The sequence below is a fragment of the Pristis pectinata genome, chromosome 3, assembly GCF_009764475.1.
Source record: "Pristis pectinata isolate sPriPec2 chromosome 3, sPriPec2.1.pri, whole genome shotgun sequence".
NCBI lineage: Eukaryota > Metazoa > Chordata > Chondrichthyes > Rhinopristiformes > Pristidae > Pristis > Pristis pectinata.
Window position 1 is genome coordinate 3,281,030 of NC_067407.1, and position 20,141 is coordinate 3,301,170.

At 45.7% G+C, this 20,141-nt stretch overlaps 1 protein-coding gene across 1 annotated transcript in view; it reads left to right on the plus strand.

Annotated features, from left to right (window-relative positions):
- Positions 1 to 7,864: 7,864 nt before the first annotated feature.
- Positions 7,865 to 20,141, plus strand: part of LOC127568905 (vitellogenin-like) — an 84,181-nt gene continuing 71,904 nt past the window's right edge. Inside the window, exons 1-7 of the mRNA XM_052013161.1 lie at positions 7,865 to 7,904; positions 8,012 to 8,032; positions 8,127 to 8,278; positions 9,162 to 9,413; positions 11,750 to 11,911; positions 13,956 to 14,104; positions 17,694 to 17,844. Of these exons, the coding sequence (XP_051869121.1) occupies positions 7,865 to 7,904; positions 8,012 to 8,032; positions 8,127 to 8,278; positions 9,162 to 9,413; positions 11,750 to 11,911; positions 13,956 to 14,104; positions 17,694 to 17,844 (927 nt within the window). The remainder of the gene's footprint in view (positions 7,905 to 8,011; positions 8,033 to 8,126; positions 8,279 to 9,161; positions 9,414 to 11,749; positions 11,912 to 13,955; positions 14,105 to 17,693; positions 17,845 to 20,141) is intronic.

Sequence of the window (20,141 nt, forward strand, 5' to 3'; positions counted from 1 at the left end):
TAGCACTGACTGTAATTAACAGTGGACCAGTATTGTTCCCATGAATTGTTATTAACAGCAGCCTGCCAGCTGGAAAGTGACTGTTTTATTCCTAATGTTTTCTGTCCTTTAGCAGGGATCATGTAGATGGTCCAACTGCTGCTACTACAGTTTGTGGATGGGGTGCCAATCAAGTGGGCTGCTATGTCCTGGATGGTGTCGAGCTTCTCGAGTGTTGTCGAAGCTGCGCTCGTCCAAGTGGAGGGTGTTCCATCACACTCCTGACTTGAGCCTTGTAGATGGTGGAGAGGCTTTGGGGAGTTGGGAGATGAGTTGTCACAGGATTCCTGGTCTCCGAACTGCTCTTTTACTCTAGTTCAATGTGAACACTCAGGATATTGACAGTGGCGGATTCAGTGATGCCATTGAATGACGGGGAGATATCTGGACTTCCTTATCGGGAGACTACAGTCAGTGCACATCAGTAGTAATATCTCCTCTTCACTGACAATCAACACAGGCGCACCTCAAGGATGTGTGCTTAGCCCACTGCCCTACTCTTTCGACACTCATGACTGGCTCGGCACAGCTCAAACCCCATCTATAAATTCGCTGACTATACCGCTGTCGGCAGAATCTCAGATGGCAATGAGGAGGTGTACAGGAGTGAGATGGATCGGCTGGTTGAGTCATGTTGCAACAACAACCTCGCACTCAATGTCAGCAAAACCAAGAAATTGATTGTGGACTTCTGGAAGAGAAAGTTGGGAGAACACAGCAGTCTTCATTGAGAGGTCAGCGACGGAAAGGGTGAGCAGCTTCAAGTTCCTGGGCATCAACAATTCAGTGGATCTATCTTGGGCCTAACACATGGTGCAATCATGAAGAAGGCACGCCAGTGGCTCTACTTCATTAGGAGTTTGAGAAGATGTCACCAAAGACGCTTGCAAATTTCTACAGATGTACAGTGCAGAGCATTCTGACTGGTTGCATCACAGGCACAACTCTTTTCTTTGTTATTTCTCTTCTCCTCCCTACCCCCCACCCCCCCACACCCATCAAGGACATCTTCAAAGGCAGTGCCTCAAGAAGGCAGCATTAATCACTAAGGGCCCTCACCACCCAGGGCATGCCCTCTTCACATTACTACCATCCAGGCGGCAGTACAGAAGCCTGAAGACCCACACTTGATGTTTCAGGAACAGCTTCTTCCCCTCTGCCTTCAGATTTCTGAATGGTCCATGAACTACCTCATTATTCCTCTTCTGTACTATTTATTTATTTTTGTCTTTGTCTTGTTGTTTTGCAGCAGCAGTGCAGTACAAATTTCACAACATATGTCAGTGCTAATCTGATTCTTGTTGGATATCATTATAGCTCAGCACTCCCTAGCCCTACATTCATTTCTGGAAAATCTGGACAACAACACCTATGTCAGATTCCTGCTCATTGACTATAACCTCTGCTTTCAATACCGTAATTCCAAACAAACTCGTCTCCAATCTCCTAGACTTGGGACTCAACACCTCCCTTTGCAACTGGATCCTTGACATTTTGACCAGCAAACCATAATCAGTAAGGATAGGCAGCCACAAGGATGGTGCTAAAACAACAACCTTTCCCTCAATATCAACAAAACAAGAGAGCTGGTCATTGAATTCAGGAAGCAAGGAGGAGTACATGCCCTGCACATATCAATAGTGCTGAGGTGGAGATAGTTGAGAGATTCAAGTTCCTTGGTGTAAATATCACACACAGCTTGTCCTGGTCTTTATCCTGAAGACACCACGGCCAAGAAAGCACACTAACGCCTCTACTTCCTCAGAAGGCTAAGGAAATTTGGTGTATCCCCAATGATCCCCACCAATTTTTATAGATGCACCATAGAAAACATCCTATCCAGATGCATCACAAGTTGGTATGGCAACTGCTCTGCCTAAAACTGCAAGTAATTGCAGAGAGTTGTGGACACAGCCCAGTCCATCACACAAACCAACCTCCCCTCCGTGGACTCAGTCTACACTTCCCGCTGCCTCAGGAAAGCAACCAACAGAATCAAAGACCCCTCACGCTGGTCATTTTCTCTTCTCCCCCCTCCCATGGCACAGAAGATACAAGAGAACACGTACCACCAGGCTCAAGGACAGCTTCTATCCCATTGTTATCAGATTCTTGAACACTCCTCTTGTACGAAAAAAAAATGAACTCTTGATCTCTCAATCTAGCTCATCAAGTGGCAATCAAATCAGCATGTCATTTTTTTGTTTTACAGGCTTGCAATCTGTTATCTGTGTATCACTGACTTCCACACTTCAGTTAGTTAAGGATGGTTTATAAACAATAGTGCAGGTTAACTCAAGCCACATGTTGACTGCCGAACTCAGGGTTATCAGCACCTGTGCTATAAAACATATTGATTCTTGTCTCGCGATGTCTCTATTTGCTTTTAATTCATTTTGGGTTACTTTATCTGCATTTTGCAACGTGCGTTTGTGACATATGTAACTTGGAATCCGGAAGTCCAAGCCACTGCCCGGAGAGTGCCAGATCAGAGTCAATGTGAGCACACACTCTGCCCCACCTCCCCAGTGGTTGAAGAGGTATTAAAACCACAGGTGGAAGAAATAATTGTTCTCTGAATAACAGGTAATACAGATTAGCTGGACACATATTTTGTTGTGGGGCAATAGAGCTTGAGGCGTTTCGACAGACACATGAACAGGTAGGGAATGGAGGAAGATAGACCATGACTGGTGATAGACATTACTGAGGCTGCACTTGGAGCACTGTGTACAGGTTTGGTTGCCCTGTTATAGGAAAGATGTTATTAAACTAGAAAGCATGCAGAAAAGATTTACCAGGATGTTGCCTGGACTTGGGGGCCTGAATTACAAGGAGAGGTTGCGTAGATTGAGACTTTATTCCCTGGAATGTAGGAGATTGAGAGGTGACCTGATAGAGGTGTATAAGATCATGAGGGGCACAGACAGGGTGAAAGCACAGTCTTTTGCCCAGGGAGGGGGTGCTAAAAACAAGAGGGCAGAGGTTTAAGATCAGAGGTGAGAGATTTAAAAGGGACATCAGGGGCAGCTTCTTCACGCAAAGGGTGGTGCATATTTGGAACGAGCTGCCAGAAATAGTGGTTGAGGTGGGCACATCAGCAACATTTAAAAGCCATCTAGATCAGTACATGGATAGGAGAGGTTTAGAGGGCTATGGGCCAAACACAGGCAGATGGGACTAGCTTGCTGGGCAACACAGTCGGCATGGACGAGTTGGGCCAAAGGGCCTGTTTCTGTGCTGTATGACTCTACGTGTAGGTAGATCTGCAGGTTAAATTGGTCGGCACAACATCGTGGGCCAAAGGGCCTGTTCCTGTGGCATACATTCCATGTTCTGTGGACCTATCAATGGGCAAATTAGCTCTCATGTTTCTTACATTATTACACAATGACTTTAAAAAGTATTTCATCAGCTGTAAGGCAATTTTACATCACCCGAGATAGAAAGTGAAAGACATCATGTAAATACCAGTCTTTTATATATTTCCATGAGAAAAACCCACGTCTGAGAGACGGGGCCCTTGTAACTGGATATCCACAGTGTTGGTAACGTTCAGGAATGGGCAGAGTGAAAAGAAGCCACCCAGTTGTTACTTCCACAGATATCTGATGGATTTACTTGTTCCAACAACTTGTGCCTCATTTCATTAACTGGTTTGCAGGCATTGATTTTATTCCCATTTAAAAGTTGCACTATTCTATAGCAGGAGAGGGTGTGAGGATCCTGTGGTAAGGACTTGCCTGCAGCCCTGGCTGCTTTTGAGTACTGAAAAAGGAAGAAATTGCATTTCTATTGCAGCTCTTTATGACATCAAAGTCCAAAAGTGGGTTTTTTGTTGTTGTCAGTGAAGTCACAGCTGTAATGTGGGGAAACGTGCGCCTTTGAGCTGAACAAATCATGATGCTTGAAACTTAAGTATCACTGAGGACAGCAGTGAGGACTCCTCTGCTCTTCAGATAGTTGTCCAGGATCACTGGAAAGCCACAGTGGCACAGCGGGTAGAGCCGCTGCCTCACAGCTCCAGAGACCCGGGTTTGATCCTGACCTCCAGTGCTGTGTGGACCACATGGGTTTCCCCCGGGTGCTCCGGTTTCCTCCCACATCCCAAAGACGTGCGCATTGGTGGGTTAATTGGCTGCTGTAAATTGCCCCTAGTGTGTGGGTGAGGGGTAGAATCTGGGGGGAGTTCAAAGTCAAGTTTATTGTCACCTGCACAAATCTATGTGTGCACGGGTGCAATGAAAAACTTACTTGCAGCAGCATCACAGGCACAGAGTGTTAGCGACACACCATTCACAAGAAAATCATAAATTATACAAGAAAGAACATAATTAGAACAAAAAAATATGGGAATGTGGAGGGAAAATGGCTTTAGTGTAAATGGGTTCTTGATGGTTGACATGGATTCAGTGGCCCAAAGGACCTGCTGCCCAGCTATATGACCCCATTAAATGCATCCACCTGGCCAGACAGACAGGCACTCGGGTGGACATCTCGTCTGAAGGGAGAGTATTCCTACACTGTGGCACTGTGGAGAGCATGTTCTGGTCTGTTCTTCTGTCCCAATCTATTACCCCCAGTCTTGTGGTACCTTCCCATTTGCAACTGTAGGAGATGCAACTTTCCCCTCTTCCCACCATCCAGGGACCCAAGCAGTACTACTAGGTGAAGCAGTGATTCACTTGCACTTCCAACCTAGTGTACTGCAAATGGTGTTCCCAATGTGGTCTCCTCGACATTGGAGAAACCAAACACAGACTGGGTGACTGGTAGAGCACCTGTGCTCTGTCTGCAGGAGTGACCCTGAGCTTCCTGTTCCCTGCCACTTAAATTCACCATCCCACTCCTGCTCTGATCTATTGGTCAGTGGCCTCCTGTACTGTCACAATGAGGCTGAACACAAGTTTGTAGAACAACATCTCATCTCTCTGGGTACTTGGCAGCCTAGAGGACTCGATATCAAAAATATATCCTGGGCCCAACACATCGACGCAATCAGAAAGAAGGCACATCAGCAGCTCTACTTCATCAGGAGTTTGAGAAAATTTGGTATGTCATCAAAAATGATATTTATTAGTCACGTGTACATCGAAACACACAGTGAAATGCGTCTTTTTGCGTTACTGAGAATGTGCTGGGGGCAGCCCGCAAGTGTCGCCATGCTTCTGGCGCCAACATAGCGTGCCCACAACTTCCTAACCTGTACGTCTTTGGAATGTGAGAGGAAACCAGAGCACCCGGAGGAAACCCACGCAGACACGGAGAGAATGTACAAACTCCTGACAGACAGCAGTGGGAAGACTTACAAATTTCCATGGATGTACGGTGGAGAGCATTCTCACTGGTTGCATCACCACCTGGTATAGAGGCTCCAATGCACAGGATCGCAAGAGGCTGCAGAGGGTTGTAGACTCAGCCAGCTCCATCATGGGCACAACTCTCCCCACATCAAGGCAGCCACGGTAGTGTAGCGGTTAGCATAACGCTATTACAGCACCAGCGACCCGGGTTTAATTCCCGTCTGTCTGTAAGGAGTTTGCACGTTCTCCCCGTGTCTGCATGGGTTTCCTCCGGGTGCTCCAGTTTCCTCCCACATTCCAAAGACGTACGGGTTAGGAAGTTGTGGGCATGCTATGTTGGCACCGGAAGCGTGGCAACACTTGCGGGCTGCCCCCAGAACACTCTATGCAAAAGATGCATTTCATTGTGTGTTTCGATGTCCATGTGACTAATAAAGATATCTATCTTCAAGAGGCGGTGCCTCAAGAAGGTGCTATCCATCATGAGGGACCCTCAACACCCAGGACATGCCCTCTTCTCGTTACCACCATCGGGGATGAGGTACAGGAGCATGAAGACCCACACTCAATGATTCGGGAACAGTTTCTTCCCCTCCGCTGCCAGATTTCTGAACGGTTCATGAACACTACCTCATTATTCCTTTCTTTTCACACTATTTGTAATTTATAGATTTTTGTCTTTGCACTGTACTACTGCCGCAAAACAGATTTCATGTCATATCTCAATGATAATAAATATGATTCTGATTCTAGGGGACTTGTTTTTTTCTATTTATATCGGGACTGGCTAGCTGTATGAGCTATTCATCTCCCCACTTTCTTTTCATTTGTACAGTCTGGCCTACTCCACACACCCCATTGGGCCAGACTACATAACGTCACCTAGACTTTACCACACGAGCAACACTTTACCTGTCCATTCAGTGGCTGTCCATCACTTCACCCGATTACTGACTTTCTCTTTATTCCATCCATTATCTTCCCCCTCCGTCTCTGTTACTTAGACCAACCTTTTTTCTCTTTCTCCTTTCTGATGAAGGGTCTTCAAACTGAAACGTTAACTGTCTCTCTCTCTCCACAGATATTGCCCGACCTGCTGAGATTTTCCAGCCTTTCCTGTTTTCATTCTGTGTTCCATACTTTTTTTTTTGCTGAAGACAGCTTATTTGTACTTTTTAGCTGAACCAATCAGATGCCTGCTCACCTTGGCAGCTGGATTAAAGAAGCAGCAACTTGCACATCTGGAGTAACAAATAATGAACAGGAAATAGAAACACAAAATTATGAGGATACTCACCAGGTCAGTCAGCGCCTGTGGAGAAATAACTAATGTTTCAGATCAATTATCCTTGATTGGAACTCATAAAGGGTCTGATGAAGGGATCTGTCGACTCTGTTTCTCTCTCTCCAGATGCTGTCCGACCTGCTGAGTGTTTCCAGCAGTTTCTGTTTTTATTTCAGGTTTTCAGTGTCTGCAGTTTTTTTGTTTTCTGAAGCCCACCGTTGCAGCTGGGGCTTTTAATAAATCTGGAATAGAGAGCAGTCACCAGTAATGGTGACCATTGTTACGTAAAGCCATCTTGTTCACTACCTTCCTGACCCAACCCAGCCATCACACAGACAGGATACTTTCAAATATGCTATCGATCTGGTGAAACAGTAAATATTGATAATTCTTGTTGTGTTCAGGTAGCCAGGCTTTATTCCTTGGAACATAGGAGAATGAGGGGCGACCTTACAGAAGTGTTTAAAATTACGAGAGGCATAGATAAGGTAGACGGTAACAGTCTTTTCCCCAGGGTAGGGGAGTCCGAAACTAGGAGGCATAGGTTTAGGGTGAGTGGGGAAAGAATTAACAGGGACCTGAGGGATAACTTCTTCACGTAGAGGGTAGTGAGTGTATGGAATGATCTGCCAGTGGTTGAGGCAGGTACAACAGTATAATTTAAGAGGCACTTGGATAGGTACATGGAGGGGCGGGGCTTAGAGAGAGATTGGCCGAACTCAGGAAATTGGGACTAGCTAGATGGGCACCGTGGTTGGCATGGACTGGTTGGGCCGAAGGGCCTGTATCCATGCTGTATTGCTCTATGATTCTAACTAGACTATCTTCTAATAACCTCTTGTGCGAGACCTCACGAAAAGTTTAGTGAAATCCATTTGGATAACGCACTCCAAAGCCACCATGCTAGTGACCTCCTTGACATAACTGGACATAACTTAGCCTTCGCAAACCTTTGCTCGCATATTTCTGATCTGCTTATCTCGATCAAAGCTGGTTAAACAAAATGTGAGCCAAATTATAAGGGCAATCTTTGCTTTAACTCTGTCCAGGTCATTATGACCTGTGCAACTTAATCAGCATTGTTGGTGATCGTTTAAACTACATTATTCTATTGCAAAGAGAACTTGACTTTGAAATCACTAAGAAGCCAACCAAGAAGAACCACGTAGCCATAAGGTGCTGAACTAGCTTTCATATATCAGTGCTTGGGTTTACTGGGTCGCACACAGTGGCCAACATGAGGACCATCATTTTCGTGTTGATTGTGTCCCTTGTAGGTGAGTTAATAATATTGGTCTCCATTACAAAAATTATTTGCTTCTTTCAAACGAGAGACTTTGAACGTTCCTTGTCAAATTATGTTCGTTTTTGTTTTCTCTTTCAGGCAGTCAGAAGCTGAAATATGGTAAGTGCCTCTTTTTCTGAGCTACGGGGGAATTTTTGAACAGATCAATAGGTTTTGCTGCTAGTGTCTAACTGCGGTCTTATCTTGCCTGCAGAACCCAGCTTCTCTGAAGGCCTGATGCAGGTTTACAAGTATGAGGGGGTTATTCTGTCTGGACTTCCAGAAAGTGGTCTGAGCAGAGCTGGTGTGAAAATAAACTGTGGACTGTCCATTATACCACAGGGCCGTGCCACCTACCTCCTTAAGGTAAACTGGACAGGTTGGGTTTCTTTTTCCTTAGAATGAAGGAAACTGAGGTGGGGGGGGGCACCTGATTGAGGTGTTCAAAATTATGAGAGGCACAGAGAGTGTCGATGACCACAGGGAATGGGTTTCGGGTCAGGAGTCTGAGGGTTAGAAAGGAGTTGAGGAAGAGTTTGGGGTGGGTGGTGCTGGTTATCATTACTTGGTATGGGTGGTACTAGTTACCATAACATGAGGTGGGTGATACTGGTTGTCATTACTGGGTGTGGGGTTATTGGTTACCATACCATAGGGTGGGTGGTACTGGTTATCATTACTGGGTGTGGGTGGTACTAGTTAACTTGGGGTGGGTGGTGCTGGTTATCATTACTGGGTGTGGGGTTACTGGTTACCATAACATGGGGTGGGTGGTGCTGGTTATCATTACTGGGTGTGGGGTTACTGGTTACCATAACATGGGGTGGGTGGTACCGGTTATCATTACTGGGTGTGGGGTTACTGGTTACCATAACATGGGGTGGGTGGTACTGGTTATCATTACTGGGTGTGGGTGGCACTAGTTACCATAACTTGGGGTGGGTGGTGCTGGTTATCATTACTGGGAGTGGGGTTACTGGTTACCATAACATGGGGTGGGTGGTGCTGGTTATCATTACTGGGTGTGGGGTTACCGGTTACCATTACCGATGCTGACTTTATTTACCAAATTCACATGATGCAGCTGCCATGTTGGGACTGGAATTCCTGGTTCCGGGTTTATTAATTCAGGCCTCAGGTTATGAATCCAACAACTTGACCACTGTGCTACCGAACCTCTGTTACACCCTTTCTTTCCTCCTACCTGTGGTTTGTTAATTGCTTCCCCCCCCCCCCCCCAACCCCCCAGGTCACAGATTTTCAGATTCTGGAATACAATGGCATTTGGCCCTCTGACCCCTTCACCTCCGCACACAAACTGACACAGAGACTCGCTGCTGAGCTGACCAAGCCTGTGAAGTTCGAGTACAGCAATGGGCAGGTCGGTAACATCTTCGCCCCGGCCAACCTTCCTGAAGACATCCTGAACATCCACAGAGGGATCCTCAACATCTTCCAGATCACCATCAAGAAGTCACAGAACTTCTATGAGTTGCAGGAGGTAACTTTTCCCTCTCCTTCTGTGTCCTGGAATTACTACAGGGGTGGGGCTTGACATTGCTAACTGGTTCAGAATCAGATTTATTATCACTGACTTATTTGACATGAAGTTTGTTGTTTTGCGGCAGCAGTACAGTGCAAAGACATAAAATTTACTATAAATTACAAAATAAATAGTGCAAAGAAGGGAATAACGAGGTAGTGTTCATGGGTTCATGGACCGTTCAGAAATCTGATGGTGGAGGGGAAGAAGCTGTTCCTGAAATGTTGAGTGTGGGTCTTCAGGCTCCTGTACTTCATCCCTGATGGTAGTAATGAGAAAAGGACATGTCCCGGGTGGTGAGGGTCCTCAGTGATGGATGCCGCCTTCTTGAGGCAGCACCTCTTGAAGATGTCCTCGATGGTGGGGAGGGTTGTGCCTGTGATGGAGCTGGCTGAGTCTACAACCCTCTGCAGTCTCTTGTTCTCCTGTGCAATGGAGCTGCCATACCAGGCGGTGGTGCAACCAGTCATAATGCTCTCCACCGTACATCTACAGAAATTAGGGGTGGCACGATAGTATAGCAGTTGGCGTAACGCTATTACAGCGCCAGTGACCCGGGTTTAATTCCAGCCACTGGCTGTACGGAGTTTGTACGTTCTCCCCGTGTCTGCATGGGTCTCCTCCGGGTGCTCAGGTTTCCTCCCACATTCCAAAGACGTATGGGTTAGGAAGTTGTGGGCGTGCTATGTTGGCGCCGGAAGCGTGGCGACACTTGTGGGCTGCCCCCAGAACATTCTACACAAAAGATGCATTTCATTGTGTGTTTTGATGTACATGTGACTAATAAAGAAATCTTATCTTATCTTAGTCACATGTACCAAGGTACAGTGAAAAGCTTTTGTTTGCATGCCATCCATGTAGATCATTCCTTACATAATTACACTGAGGTAGTACAAAAGGAAAAGCAATAACAGAATGCAGAATAAAGTGTTACAGTTACAGAGAGAGTGCAGTGCAGGCAGACAATAAAGTGCAAGGTCCTACCAGGGTAGATTGGGAGATCAACAGTTCATCCTCTCGCATACAAGAGGTCCGTTCAAGAGTCTGATAACAGTGGGATAGAAGCTGTCCTTGAGCCTGGTGGTACGTGCTTCCAGGCTTTTGTATCTTCTGCCCGAAGGGAGAGGGGTGAAGAGAGAATGTTGGGGGTGGGTGGGGTCTTTGATTATGTTTATTATGTTTGATCATGTTTGGTTTAACTAATAATAACCAAAAGTAACATCAGACCTGTTGAAAAGTGTTGATTTTTTAAAATTATTTTGCCCTTAAAGAACCTCAGTGTTTACGACGGACTTTATAATGTCCACCGTGCATCTCGCTGCAATGAATGTTCAGTCCAGACTTGGTCAGCCCACTTTCAGCAAGGATGTAAAAGAGTGCAGAGGACATCGATGAGAGTGGGTCCAGGGACAAGGGACTGTAACTATAAGGTTAAACAAGGAAAATAGAAGCACCATGAGGCCATTCAGCCCTTTGATCTACCATTCAATATGAATATGGCTGATCATCTATCTCCAATTCATTTCCCTGCCTTGGTGTCTTTACTGTCTAGAAGTCTATCTACCTGCTTCTCAGAACATAGGACATCAAAACAGGATCAGGCCCTTCAGCCCACAATGTCTGTGCCAGCCATGGTGCCTATCCAAATGAATCCCATCTGTCTGCACACGGTCCATATCCCTCCATTCTCTGCTTGTTCATCTGTTGTCTAAATGCTTCTTAAACGTTGCTATTGTATCTGCTTCCACAATCTCCCCTGGCAGCCGTTCCAGGCACCTACCACTCTCTGTGTAAAAACAAAAACTAACTCCCTCGTAAATCTCCTTTAAATTTGCACCCCCCCCACCCCCTTACCTTAAATCTATGCCCTCTGATATTTGACATTTCTACCTTGGGGTAAGTCTCTGATTGTATACACTATCTCTGCCTCTCATAATTGTATAAACTTCTATCAGGTCTCCCCTCAGCCTCCGATGCTCCAGAGAAAACAACCCAAGTTTGTCCAACCTCTCCTTATAGCTCATACCCTCTAATCCAGGCAGCATCCTGGTGAACCTCTTCTGCACCCTCTCAAAGCCTCCACATCCTTCCTGTAATGGGGGTGACCAAAACTGCACACAATCCTCCAAGTGTGGCCTAACCAAAGTTTTATACAGCTGCAACGTGAATTGCTGACTTTTACACTCAATGGCCTGAGAACACATTCAATTGACCCAAAAATATAACCCGAGATATTCAAATCCTGTTTGCACCCGATGTCATAAACTCCATTTGCTTTCTGTGTGTGCCTGCAGGCTGGAATTGAAGGAGTTTGTCTCACAAATTACATCATTCAGGAAAACAAGAAAGCCAACCGGATCACCATCACTAAATCAAAAGACCTGAACAAATGTCAGGAGAAGGTTATGCTGTTCACCGGTGCGGCCTATGCAAGCTGCTGCCCTGCTTTTCAAGAGGTAATCCTTATCGAATGAAGCTTCTGCTACTTTTGCTAACCGCAAATGTTATCTAAAAGCATGCAAAAGTCCCCATTCATTAAATTGTCCCCAAATACGCTGGAAGCTTCCCATTTTGCTAAAATCGACTTTTTTTGTAAGTACAAATGTAACATCCTAAATATAATCCCAGCAGCAAGTAAAACAGAATCTTATTTTTCATTAGATGTTCCCCTTCAGTGTTAATGGATACTGTTTCATTAATTCAGCTAAAAAAGGGTCTTTTGAATCAGGGAGCCTGTCCTCAGTTTGTGAGTGACCCCATTTAGAATCACTGACTTTAATCATTTTAATTGATTTTATATCGAACAGTTCCTTAGCCAATGAAACATATTGGTTTGAGGAACCTTCCACACTGCCCAAGGGTACCCCGCTTACCTGGGGAACTGAGCGCAGTTTGAGGAGGTGTTAGCGCAGTGGTGGGGAGATGAGGAGGGAGTCTCCACACTCACACACCTGGGGCTGGGACCCAGTTTGTGGGCAGGGAAAGTGATTCATAACCCAGCCAAAAAAGTTGTACAAACCTCACACCTGATTTGACTCGGGAGTTACACGCCTATGTCTTTGCCCAGTTAGTGCAAATATTGTTGATGGAAATGAGCAAAAATTCTCTCAGAAAAACCTTTTTTTTTTCCCACATGTTTTGGGGATTTGGAACTCACAGGCAAAGACAGCATTTAAGTTCAAGTTCAAGTTACTTAATTGTCATTCACCCAGATGCTATAAAAGCACACGGAGGAATGAAATGTCGTTTCCCCCAGACTCTCACAACAGAGGACATAGATAGAACAGAGGACGTACAATAAACGCAGACAAAAAAATTGTGCAAGTACAAATAATGCCAAAAACAGTATGTACAGAATACAAAATTAGTGCAGGGTCAGTGCAAAACCGGGTTGGACGAAGAAAATACAGAACTCATCCATCCCTCACTGCCCCTTGAGAAGGTGGAGGTGAGCTGCCTTCTTGAACCTCCGTAGTCCTTCTGGTGAAGGTGCCACAAGCAATCTGCTGGAGGAACTCAGTGGGTCGAGCAGCATCTGGGGGAGGAAAGGAACTGGTGACATTTCAGCTCGAAACCCTGAGGTCCTCCAGCAGATTGTTTGTTGCTGCAGATCCCAGCATCTTGTGTCTCCCACAGTACTATTGGGGAGGGAGTTCCAGGATTTAGACCCAGCAATGATAATTCCATGTCAGGATGGTGTGGGACTTCAAAGAGAATTTGTAGATGACGGTGTTCCCATGCACCTCCTCCATCTTGACGATAGATGTTGCAGGTTTGGGAGTTGACGGTGGAGTAGCCTGGGTGAGTAACTGCAGCAGTAGTGGATGGTACAGACAACGTGAGCCTTCCCTCAAGGAACATTAAGGGTGATGGATGGAATTGCTCAAGGGAATTGCTTTGTTCTGGATGGCATCAAACTACTTTAGTGTTTTGGGAGCTGTGCTTCTCCAGGCAAGTGGAGAGTGTTCCATCTCACTGCTGACTTTAGGCCTATAGATGGTGGGAAGGTTGGGTAGGATGTCAGGAGGTGGGTCACTCACTGGAGGATACCCAGCCTCTGATATGCTCTTACAGTCACGGGTTCACCAACCGAGCTTCTGGTCAGTGGTGACCCCCAGGATGTTGATGAGAGATCAGGTAATGTTAGTGCCCATGAATGCCATAGGTAGGTGGTCAGACTCCCACTGCTTTGCAATAGCCCTGTCACTTGGGGGCACCAATATTCTACATTCTGGTCCATTTCCTCAACGAGCAACACACAAAATGCTGGAGGAACTCGGCAGGTCAGGCAGCATCCACGGAGGGAAATGGACGGTCGAGGTCTCGGGTCGAGACACTTCATCAGATTTCCAGCATCTGCTGTCTCTTGTGTCTCCATTTCCTCAATGGGAATGCATCTCTGGGATTGGATGGGCCTGTTGGAGACCTGGCCTTGTTGCCTGGCCCTGTCAGTGGGTGTGCACGGAATGGTAACCACCATACTCTTATCCCACCCTGCAGAGAGGCAGGAACGTCCGTGCATCCGCAACTTTCACCCAGATCCTGAAACCGACAGCTTCTGGAGCCATCCTTCAGGAAGCCCGAGTCCGTGAGGTGCATCTGTTTACACCTTTCCACGAACTGGATGGGACGGCTATAACTGAGGCAAGGTAGGCACTGGATATTGAACCACTCACCCCAGTTCCAATGAGTGGAACCCATCACCACTAGACCATCACACACAGACCTGAGAGTCCCCAGGACCTCGTGACATAACTGAGCTAGAACATTCTCCCCAGAAAGCTCTTCCTAAAAGCTTTGACTGACAGCAAAACCCCGCTCCCAGTTTTGTAGTCTGTCAAATCTGTACAGCTTTCTCATTTCTGAATATCCCCAGCAGTAAAATCTGTTAAAAATTAAGCAAACAATTAAAAGAAATCAAGGTTATTCAAAAAATATATAGATTAGGGTTTCACCTCAAATAATTTCAAGGACTGCTAAGTAACAGTGATCACAAATACAGTACACCCCTGCATTATGTAAGGGCTGTGTTCCTAGGAAACTATCTGTATCGCGATTTTCTGTAACATGAGCCTTTGACAAAAATTTGACAAAATTTGTTGTTTCTTTTGCATTTTTTGTTTATTTAGTAATTTGTTCTCAGGTTCATTCCATGAGAGTGAATTTTTATTCCACATCTCCATTTATTTGGGTGGTGATTTGTGAATTCCTCAAGGACAAACTTCTGTAACCTGAACTGCTGTAATGCGGGGTACACTTTTTAGTTAAAAACAAGTCATTTAGATTATTCGGCTAAGATCTCCATTGAAAAGGAGCCGTCTCTAAGCTGGTACAGGACTTGAGAGCCAATGCACCAGCATAAACGATGGGGAGTTCCAGGGAGGAATTGCTTGCGGAGATCAAGTAGAAAGTTTGGGGTTTCAGTGTTGGGTGAAAATCCCAAACTTGCCAATGTTTGTGAGACCAAAGGACAGGAAATCCATGAAGAACTGCAGACAAAGCCCACAAAATGCGGGTCATTAATTATCATTACTTCATAACATTTTAATTTTATTGCTAATTATGCTTCCTTTAATTCGGGCTTTATATCTGACCAGTACAAGTGGAGAGTGGTCACAGCAAAGAAGGCCATTCTGCTTATTGCGTACTAGAGCAGCCCTCCTACTGCCACATCCTCTCTTTTTCTCTGTAGCCTTGCAAATGTGACTTCATATATTTATTCAGTTCCCCCAGGAAGGCCACAGGGAAACATTGCACTTTGTGTTTACCTGCACCGCACAGTCTTTGTAACTGCAGCACTATATTCTGCATTCTGTTTGCTTCTGAGTACCTCCATGTACTTATATATGGAATGATCTGTCTGGATGGCACACAAGCGAAATCTTTTCACTGTATTTCTGTGACAATAATGAATCAATTAGCAATGCCAACCTGCCTACACCATACCTGCAGGCAGTGAGGTCTGCATTCTAACCACCCACTGCTTGAATTTTTACTTTCTCTCTCACATCACCTTAATTCTCTTCCCCTTTCTGGTGGTACAGGGGTTAAGATACTGGGCTAGTAATCCAGAGGTCCGGACTGACAATCCAGAGACCCAGGTTCAAATCCGACCACAGCAGATGAAATAATTTCGATTTGCAACAAGCAATTAGTCTGAGTGATGACAAAATCTAGCCGATGGCTATAAAAAGAAACTTCACCTGGTTCATCATCAAAGTCAAAGTCGAGTTTATTGTCATCTGCACAAGTCCATGTGTGCACAGGTGCAATGAAAAACTTACTTGCAGCAGCATCACAGGCACAGAGCATTAGATACGCAGCATTCACAAGAAAAACATAAATTAAAAACAACTTTTACGAGAAAGAACACAATTAGAACAAAAATCCATTTTAGTGCAAAATGATCAAAGTGGTCATATTGGTTTATGTTGCTAAACTGTCGTGATTAGGGTTGTGTCGGTTGGTTCAAGAACCGAATGGTTGAAGGGAAGTAGCTGTTCTTGAACCTGGGGAGTCAGGGGAAGAAATCTGCCATCCCTACCTGGTCTGGTGTATACGTGACTCCGGCCCACACTGTGTGGTTAGAGTATTGAGTCATGGAGTTATACCGCATAGAAACAGGCCCTTCGGCCCACCATGTCTATGCTGACCGTCATGCCTTTCTATCCCAATCCCACTTGCCTGCATTAATTCCACATCCCTCTGTGTCCTGCTCATTCAAACGTCTGTCCAGATGCCTCTTAAATGTTGTCACTGTTCCTGCCTCCACCACCTCCTCTGGCAGCTCAATCCAAACACCGACTACTCTGTGTGTGAAAAATCTACCCCTCAGATCCCCTTTAAACCTTCTCCCTCTCACCTTAAACCTGTGCCCTCTAGTTTTAGACACCCCAACCATGGGAAACAGACTCTGACTTTCTACCCTACCGATGCCTCCTGTAATTTTATATACCCCTATTGTGTCACCTCTCAGCCTCCTCCACTCCAGGGAAAACAGACCTTAAAACCCAGCAAGCCACAGAGTTGTCACTACTTTCCTGAAGGGCAATGAAGCATTAAGTGCCGGCTCTGCTGGTGAGGCCAAGAAATGAAAAAATGAAGCTCAGAATGGCAGATACTGTATATGTTTCCCCCATTTTGAATAACCCAGTACTGATATTTTTCCTGCATAATTCCATTTAAATTTCTCCACCACTCCATCGCCTAAAGTTTAAAGCCCAAAGATAGACGCCATGGCCAAGAAAGCTCATCAGGACCTCTACTTCCTCAGGAGGCTAAAGAAATTCAGTATGTCCCCCTTGATCCTCACCAAATTTTATCGATGCACCAGAGAAAGTATCCCATCTGGATGCATCACAGCTTGGTACAGTAACTGCTCTACCCGTGACTGCAAGAAACTGCAGAGAGTTGTGGACACAGCTCAGCACATCACAGAAACCAGCCTCCCCTCCATGAACACTGTCTACACTTCTCGCTGCCTCGGTAAAGCAGCCAAAATAATCAAAGACCCCACCCACCTTGGACATTCTCTCTTCTCCCCCCTCGCATCAGGCAGAAGATATAAAGGTGTGAAAGCACTTACTACCAGGCTCAAGGACAGCTTCTATTCATCTGTTATAAGAGTATTAAACAATTCCCTAGAACGATAAGATGGACTTTTGACCTCACAATCTACCTCACTAAGATCTTGCACCCTATTGTCTGCCTGCACTGCACTTTCTCTGTAACTGTAACACCTTATTCTGCATTCTGTTATTGTTTTCCCTTGTACTACCTCAATGTACTGATGTGATGAAATGATCTGATATTTTAAGATATTTATTTATTAGTCACATGCGCTTCGAAACACACAGTGAAATACGTCTTTTTGCGTTGCTAAGAACGTGCTGGGGGCAGCCCGCAAGTGTCGCCACTCTTCCGGTGCCAACATAGCACGCCCACAGCTCCTAACCCGTACGTCTTTGGAATGTGGGAGGAAACCGGAGCACCCGGAGGAAACCCACGCAGACACAGGGAGAACGTACAAACTCCTTACAGCAGCGGGAATTGAACCCAGGTCACTTGCACTGTAATAGCGTTACGCTAACCGCTATGCTACCGTGCCGTGTAGGAATGACATGCAAAGTTGAGTGACATGCAAAGAATGAAAGTTTTCACTGTACCTTGGTACATGTGACAATAATAAACCAATTTACCAAATTTACCAATTTAACCTATGAACCATTTGATTTGCAGACAAAACCTTGTGCTGGTTGATATAAAAATGGCTGTCATTAGTCTGCCACGGGTTCAGTTTGTAGAACGAGGAACACTGAAGTATCGTTACAGTGAGGGCGTGCTGCAGAAACCTTTACAATTAACCCATCCACAAAATCTCGAAAAAGCGGTAAATATGTCATCTTATTTCCTCCACTGCAACAGTAGCGAACGAAAGGGGAACGGGAATAGCTACATCTCCTCCCCTTGAGACTAGCACCCCGTCTGACTTGCTTAGTCACAGTAGGAGGCCATTCAGCTATCAGATTCATGCTACCTCCAAGGGGAGCTATCGTATCAGTCTCCTAACTGCCCTGTACACCTACATCTCTCTCTCACCTGCCCAGCAAACCCCCACCCCCCCTTCAATTACTTTGTCACTTTACTCCACTCAGGGGCAAATTACAGCAGCCAGTTAACCTACAGCAGGTGAACCACATGAACAGATTAGATTAGATTAGATTTCTTTGTTGTCACACGGCATGCCTGCCTTTATTAGTCGAGGCATTGATTCCAGAGTCAGGAAGTTATGCTGCAGCTTTATAAAACTCTAATTAGGCCACATCTGGAGCATTGCATTCAGTTCTGGTCGCCCCATTACAGGAAGGATGTGGAGGATTTGGAGAGGGTGCAGAAGAGGTTCACCAGGATGCTGCCTGGATTAGAGGGCATGTGCTATAAGGAGAGGTTGGACAAACTTGGGTTGTTTTCTCTGGACCGGCGGAGGCTGAGGGGAGACCTGATAGAAGTTTATAAGATTATGAGAGGCACAGATAGAGTAGACAGCTGGTATCTTTTTCCCAGAGTCAAAATGTCAAATACCAGAGGGCGTGCATTTAAGGTGAGAGGGGGAAGTTCAAAGGAGATGTGTGGGGCATGTTTTTACACAGGGAGTGGTGGGTGCCTGGAATACACTGACAGGGGTGGTGGTGGTGGAGGCAGATACGATAAGAGGCATTTAAGAGGCTCTTAGATGGACATGTGAATATGCAGAGAATGGAGGAATATGGACATTGTGTTGGCAGAAGGGATTAGTTCAGATAGGAGTTTAATTACTAGTTTAATTAGGTCAGCACAACATCGTGGGTCGAAGGGCCTGTTCCTGTGCTGTTCAATGTGCACCAGGGTGCAATGAAATCCCTTGCTGGTGTGAAGCTCACAGAGTAAACAGTGTACCTGGTAATAATAAATACAACAGTAGATACAGCAATGAGCTTGAAACAGCAGAAAGGTGCAGAGATTGCAGTGCAAGCTGAGGTCATGCAAAGAGAAATGCTAAAGTGACAATATTGGAATATGCGAGAGAGGCAGAGTTAAAAGAACAGGCAGGGAATGGAGGGATTTGGACCATGTGCAGGTGGATGGGATTAGTTTAAATTGGCATCATGGTCAGTACAGACACTGTGGGCCGAAGGGCCTGTTCCCATGCTGTACTGTTCTGTGTTCTTGCATGTCTTTGAGATCTGGATATGGGAGCACCCGGGGGGAAACCCAGGTGGTGAGAGGGAGAATGTACAAACTCCGTACAGATAGCTCCCAGGGTCAGGATTGAACCCTAGTCACTGGAGCTGGGAGGAAACAGCTTTGTCCTCCACCCGGTGAAACTCCCCCAGCTGTACTCGCGTCCCTGAGTGCCCAAGAATCTATCAGCCTTTGTTTTTTATACACACAACAACTGGCCATCAACAGTTCTCTGGGTTAGGGAATTACAGTTACACCAACCTTCTGCAGACTTCTCATAGAAACATAGAAAACCTACAGCACAATACAGACCCTTCAGCCCACAAAGCTGTGCCAAACATGTCCCTACCTTAGAAATTACTAGGCTTACCCATAGCCCTTTATTTTTTCTAAGCTCCATGTACCTATCCAAAAGTTTCTTAAACGACCCTATCGTATCAGCCTCCACCACCGTTTCCGGCAGCCCATTCCACACACTCACCACTCTCTGAGTAAAAAAACTTACCCCTGACATCTCCTCTATATCTACTCCCCAGCACCTTAAACCTATGTCCTCTTGTGGCAACCATTTCAGCCCTGGGAAAAAGCCTCTGACTATCCACACAATCAATGCCTCTCATCATCTTATACACCTCTATCAGGTCCCCCCTCATCCTCCGTCGCTCCAAGGAGAAAAGGCTGAGTTCCCTCAACCTGCTTTCATAAGGCATGCTCCGCATTCCAGGCAGCATCCTTGTAAATCTCCTCTGCACCATTTCTACAGCTTCCACATCCTTCCTGTAGTGAGGCGACCAGAACTGAGCACAGTACTCCAAGTGTGGTCTGACCAGGGACCTATATAGCTGCAACAATACCTCTTAGCTCCTAAATTCAATTCCATGATTGATGAAGGACAATACACCATATGCCTTCTTAACCACAGAGTCAACCTGCGCAGCCGCTTTGAGCGTCCTATGGATTTGGACC